Consider the following 6,255-nt stretch of genomic DNA (forward strand, 5'->3'; position numbering starts at 1 on the left):
ATCCTGGCTTACAAAGAGGGGTGCTGCCTTGCAAAGAGGGGGGCTGCCCTGCAAAGAGGGATCCTGGCTTACAAAGAGGGGTGCTGCCTTGCAAAGAGGGGGGCTGCCCTGCAAAGAGGGATCCTGCCTTGCAAAAAGGGGGGCTGCCTTGCAAAGAGGGGGGCTGCCCTGCAAAGAGGGATCCTGGCTTACAAAGAGGGGGGCTGCCTTGCAAAGCGGGGTGCCGCCCGGCAAGAAGAGCGGGGCGCTATCCCCTAAGAGGGAGGGGTGCTACCTTGCAAAAAGAAAGGGGTGCTGACCTGCGAACAGGGAGAGACGCTTTCCCGCGGGAGGAGCGGAGGGGTGCTGGGCCGGGGTCCCAGACCCCCCCCCCCCCCCCCGCTCTCTCCGGCGGCGGCGGGCAGGCGCCCGCAAGAGCCGCCCCGGTGCCGGGGCGGGGGGCGGGCCGGGGGGCTGGCGGCGGCGGCGGCGTCGGGCCGCCTCGGCGGGGGGCGGGGGGCTGCCGGCAGCGCCCTCCCCGCCGGCCCGGGGGGGGGCGCGGCTGCGGCGGGAGGCGGCGGCAGCGCAGCGGCGCGGAGCGGCGCGGAGGGGCGCGGAGCCGGGCGGCAGGTGAGGGCGCGGGGCGGGCACCGCCTGGGGGGGGGGAGGCGACACGCGTGGGGTTCCTGGCTCGGCCTCTGCGGCCCTGGGGGGGCACCCCCCCATCCTCATCCCCTCGGAGGGGTTCGGCTGTCGGGGGGTCCCGCTTGGCCGGGAGCGGGGGGAACGGGGCTGGGGGGCTGGGAGCGGCGGTGCTGGCGGCACCCGCGACCCCCCCAAACTTGCCGGGCGGCGGGGGCTGCGGCGGAGCCGGGCTGCGGGCTCCGCTCGGGGCACCGGCAGCGGCGGGCTTGTGTCTCCCACACGCGCCTCTGTCAGCTTAGCTCATTTTCCCCTGGAAAAAAAAAAAAAAATTTAAAAAATAATAATTAAAAAAAAAACCAAACCCAAACGAAACACCAAATCTGCTCCGCGGGGGAGCGCGCCCCGCCAGAGCCCCCGTTTTAATCATCTTGCTACTTAAAAGCAGAGTCCAAAATACTGTGTAAAGAATTGCCCGAAGTCACCGAGCCGGTCCCGGAGAAGTTGCTCTGTTTACAGTAACGCGGTTTTGCGTCTTTATATCCAAAAATGTTCTGATGGTGTTTTGAGGCAGTGCCTTTTTTTTTTTTTTTTTTAAAGGGTGACATATACCTTACAGTATCATATATTTGATGAACACACGCGGTGTTAATTGAGGTTGCCATGGAAGGCATGCACGTAGTATAAATAAGCTCCCTCCTTGCCATGTGATTTCGCTTTTGTATTCCACAAGGCTCCTTTTTGTATTCTGTGTTTTTGCATATTGTCATATGGTGCATTAAAGATAAAAATATCTGCTGTCTCAGGGTGTAATTTCCCTAGCTGGAACTATGAGTGCATATGGAGCAGCGGGGAAAAGATTTAGCTAACCGTAGGAGAAGAAAATGTATGCGTGTGCATGTGTAATATGTATTTGCCATATTATGGGCAGTTAAAAAAAAAAGTCCCCTTTTACCACACAGAGTAGCAAAACATCACTGGGTTGACATCTTGGTGGCCTCATTTTGCCTTTGGATACTGATGCTAATTAGTGGAAAAAACTGCTATGGTGCACCCAGAGGTAGAACTGCTTTTCTAGCCCCAGTCTGCCTCCTAAAATGAAATATTTTTTTTAAAAAACTTCTTAATACTTTTTTTTTGAAAAAAAAATGCTTTACATGTCTTATCATTTGTTTGTTGTGTTACAGGTAAAAGATGGAAGAAGCATCGGCCATGCTTCGCAGCAAACCTCACATAACCTGCGAGGTGAACTGAAGCAGAAAGCAAAGGCGAGACAAAGCAGCATCTGACCTTGTCACTGGGGGGCAGAAAACAACCACTGGCTGCTGCTGGTTTTACTGGTGCTTCAATCAAGCTCCCTGTGGAATTGCAGATAGCTCAGAAAGTACAAGTTCTTTCCAGGTCCGTGGGGTGAATAAAAATTGTTAACCCTTGGCTTGATTTGTCATCCTTTGGGGGAAAAAAAAAAAGTAATGTCAGACTGGCAATTAAATAGTCGTGCTGTTAGACCGAGCGCAACTTGAAGTGGGTTGTTCTGGAGGTGAGAGTGACTCTGGCCAGTAAACCAAGAAGCCTGTTCAACTGCGTGTCTACCCGGGATTCCTGGGAGAGGTGATCAAGTGAGTAACGAGACGAAGTGGGAGTTGTAAAGCAGATGCGATAGCTTCAGCAGGACTTCTCTTCACTGCCACATCCGCTCATTAAAAAGCAACTAAACGTTATTTTGAAAACAATTTGAGGAAAAAATGCACTTTGAGCATCTCTGCAGTTCTTGCGTCTGATGCATTAATCCAGAAAATCGGTAATATAACACAAACGAAGGAGAGGAGTGGATATGGTGAAGGCAGCTAAGGAAATTCAAATGGAGAGCCCAAGAGAGTCAGAGACTCACAGCACAGGGGCAGCGTGCTCCCCCTCGGAGGAACAGGCAGAAAAACCCTCCATGCTCTGTTTTAAGAAGCGGAAGAAGTCCTGTAATAAGGGGCTGACCGAGAAGGATGCGTGCGAAGGAGCCTCAGAGGAGAAAAGCCAATGCATCAGCGCTGACCAAGGGGAGGTGAAAGTTCCTACTCAATCCCGATCCTCCAAAGGAGCCTGGGCAGCCATCAAAAACCTCGCAAGACCTCGGAGAAGGCAGAAATCCTCCTCGCGGAAGAAGGTGCCCTCCGATTCCCAAGTGCAGCTGGAGATGGATGCTGAGGATGGCTGTGCGCAAGGCTTCCCGAAGAAACGGGCGAGCTCTGGGGTGAAGATGCCCTGTGTACGGTTCTCCAGAGGCAAGAAAAAACCCAGCCCCTCTGAAGCGGTGGAGGAGTCGGAGGACAGTGTTCAAGCAAACGAAGTGATGGGCATTTTGAATAAAGCTATTGAAGAGCCGGAGGATTTGGCCCCGACGGACAAGTCCGAATCCTTCAGCCCCCCAGCCTCTGCGGAGGAGGACCAGGATACGGCGAAGGAATGCGCCAGCTCTGTTGGGAAGAGTGAGCCCTTGACAGAGCCCACACCTGATGCAGAGGAACATGCGGAGCACACCGCTCAGTCGGAGATAACCGATTCAGAGACAGTTAATGAAACAGCCCAGGAAAAACTGCAGGAGGGGAGCCTACCCCAAACCACAGTCCATGTGGAAGGCGGGGAGGTTGCTCCCGAAGCGCCCGTTTCCAAGGATCAACCCGACAGCTCCCCTGAAACCACTGAGCTGCAGGAAATCCCTAATACCTGCCAAGAGCTGCCTGAAGGGGATGAATCAGAAAAGAGCATAAATCTTCCTGAGGAGCTCAAAGCCGAAGAGGCTGTAAAGGATTTCAGTCAGTCGGCGTTTAAAGATGATGCAGCGAGCGTGCAGGGCTGCTCCAGCCACCAGGTGACATTAGAAGCACCCGTGGGCGCTGGCGTCAGCATCGTCATCACCGTCACCGAAGCTGAGGACTCTGACAACACCGACTCTGACCAGGCCTACGAGCCGTCCCCGGTTTTGCACCGAAATAAGCAAAGAGGGAGTAAAAAATCAAGCGGGAGCTTTGATTTTGGTAAAAAAGAGGGCTCCGAGGCTGGCGGCGGTCCCCAGGCAGAGGAGAAGGGTCCGGGCGACCAGGGGCACAGAACTGGGGAGCAGTACGAATTGCTCCTCATAGAAACCGCGTCTTCCCTCGTGAAGGCGGCCATTCAGTCGTCCATAGAGCAGCTGGTCAACGAAATGGCCCTGGAACAGAATAAACACAACAGTTTTCTGTGATGGCAGCGATGCCCCCGAAATAAGAGTACAGGGAGTGATTTAATGCTCCGTTTGGCCTGGGGGGTGTGTGGAGAGCTCGAAGGGCTCCCAGGGCCGAGGTGTAGTTAATTCTGCATGCCCGTTCAGTTGTGTGTTTATGTGAAACGGATCCTGGGACGTGGGGCAGACCCCGCTACGTACAGCGTGTCCCCTGGGGCTGGGGCTTCAGACGGTGCCGTCGACCGCAGCTGCGGAAAAATGAAGGCGTTGCAGCGACCGTGTTTTCATTTATTGGCATCTGTACGTCAAGGCCACGTTTCTGCCGTCACCCACGCCGGGTTTCCCGGCTCTTCGTGCTGTAGATCTGTGTGTACCGTGGGTTTAGCGAAAGGTCCCGAGGGGCGGTGAGTGCCCGACCCACTGCTGGGCTGGATTCGGGGCACGTCGGCTGCGGCTGGAGGTTTGCCTTGGGGTTCGGCGGAGACAAGGGAGGGTGAAGTGACTGCAATGTTAACGTGAAGATGTCAATGCCGAACAGGCTCAGGCCGGTATTTAGTATTGCAAACAGGTACTCGCTACATACAGATGCCAGAAACCGTGGTCACCCCTGCTGTCGCATCGCGTGAAGCTGGATGGTTGCAGCGAGCGGCGTTTTTCATTTGGCCTCTTCCCCTGTCACAAGCAGCCTGTGCATTTCCAGACACGTTAAAGCACAGCATCAGCCGCTCGCCTCGCTGACCCCGGGCCGCACGAATGCCAAGAAAACGACAGCGCTTCGTTTGCCGGGGGCGGGGGGGGGGGGCCGTTCTCGCACTATTAAGCTCAAGGGGCAAAATTCCCAGCAGCATCGGCGGCGCGGGCTGCTGCGGGCAGCCCCTCTCCTTCCTCCACCTTCCTCCGTCCCAGTCACGATGTCGTGGTGAAGCTGTCCTCGGATGTAGCATATTTTTGATATATGGCATGTGATATAAATAGCAGTGAGCTGCATGCGTGTTAGCAGTCAACTATTGCCTCGGTGTTGACATAGTTTGGGTCGCTGCGATGTGCTGCCGGCACTGGAATTGCTTTGATTTGGTCTGAGCGCTGCTGGCGTCCCTGGGTGCTGGCGGCAGCCTGTCCCACACGGCCCCCCCCTCGCTGCAAAGCCTGCCTTGACTTCAGGCAGCCCCGGCATCCCTTGGGAAATGTGCATTACGCCCGGCTCGCTGCTGCCGGGCTCTGGCTGGCTCCGGCACGCCGTGTAGCTTGCTCGGAAACATGCAGGGAAATGCCGGAGTGATCTTACCAAAGTCCTCAGGGAAAAAAATCTAGACGTGAGGGCCTGGGGACGTGGCCGTAAAATGCCTGGACAGGCCAATCGCCGTCAAAACCCACGAACTGCCCTGCTCCGAGGGGGGTTACGCCAGCGTAGCATGTGTGTGCGAGCATCGCCTCTAACTACCAGCTCTCCAAGAGAAAGGGGCCTTTTAATAATTTGGGATTGCATCTGCGTGGCTGGGATTTACTTACAGCTGCAGGCAAGTCAGCCTGTTCTTCTGAGAAAATTCTCCTGCGTATTTCTCAGCCGATACAGAAATAGCAGCCTTGCTTGGCAGTTGCTTACTGACCATAGGCAGTGTGCTGAGATTTTCCTTCCCAGCATAGAATTTGGATTCCTGTTAAAATACAAGGGCTGTAAACTTTCCTAGTACCTGGTGCGCAACCACGTTTTAAACTTTGATAAAGCATCTCCGTTGTTACGAGAGGACTGTGAGCAGTGAGTGCCACAGCTTGTTTCTGTGCAAGTAAAACTTAAGAAAAATCAGAGGATGTTAAAAAAAAAAGCGTCTTCTTTTTCAGTGAGTTTAATTAATAAGTTATCAGGTATCAGTAATTCAGCGTGTACAATTTTAATGGCTTTGTACTTCATACTGGTCCTTCCAGGTATTTTGCCATCGTTTTGAGAGGGACTTTTTAAGGACTTTTATATGTACCTCGGGAGCTGCTGCTGCTGCAGCACCCGGAGAAGAGCCATACTGATGCTGGAGGTTGCTTATGGGATTCCACCGGGCACCGTGGCACGTCAGCGCTGAGCAAAGGGCCGCAGCATCTCTGCGGGGCCCCACTGGTGTCAGCAGCGGAGGAGGATGTCGGGGCTCTGGTAAAGAAACACAGAATGACCCCGTGGGGCCAGGCTGTCATCTTCTGTCAGCCTGCTAGGCAGTTTCGGGAGGTTTTCCTGTATTTCAGTATTGCCTTTTAGGCAAAACACATCTTCAAAAGAGGAGAAACATGGTAGAAATGCTTTGGTCCGGCCCGGCCCCTGCGACTGTTGCTCCACGTCCAGGGTTGTGTTTGCATCCTTTCTGTAGCTGGTTTTCCCTCTGTTATAGCTGTACATATAACTGATGATTATTTCATTAAAGTTGAATGTACCTGTT

The 6,255-nt window shown here is 54.4% G+C and overlaps 1 protein-coding gene across 1 annotated transcript; it reads left to right on the top strand.

Annotated features, from left to right (window-relative positions):
- Positions 1-502: 502 nt before the first annotated feature.
- AKAP5 (A-kinase anchoring protein 5) lies at positions 503-6,255 on the top strand. Its single transcript, XM_069783255.1, has 2 exons — positions 503-609; positions 1,809-6,255. The coding sequence occupies exon 2, from the start codon at positions 2,456-2,458 to the stop codon at positions 3,854-3,856; it is 1,401 nt and encodes a 466-aa protein (XP_069639356.1). The 5' UTR covers positions 503-609; positions 1,809-2,455; the 3' UTR covers positions 3,857-6,255.

The sequence above is a fragment of the Haliaeetus albicilla genome, chromosome 5 (assembly GCF_947461875.1).
Source record: "Haliaeetus albicilla chromosome 5, bHalAlb1.1, whole genome shotgun sequence".
NCBI classification, from domain to species: domain Eukaryota; kingdom Metazoa; phylum Chordata; class Aves; order Accipitriformes; family Accipitridae; genus Haliaeetus; species Haliaeetus albicilla.

Excerpts from the sequence above, each read along its gene's own strand:
- AKAP5 (XM_069783255.1), top strand. The coding sequence starts at position 2,456 with ATGGTGAAGGCAGCTAAGGAAATTCAAATGGAGAGCCCAAGAGAGTCA.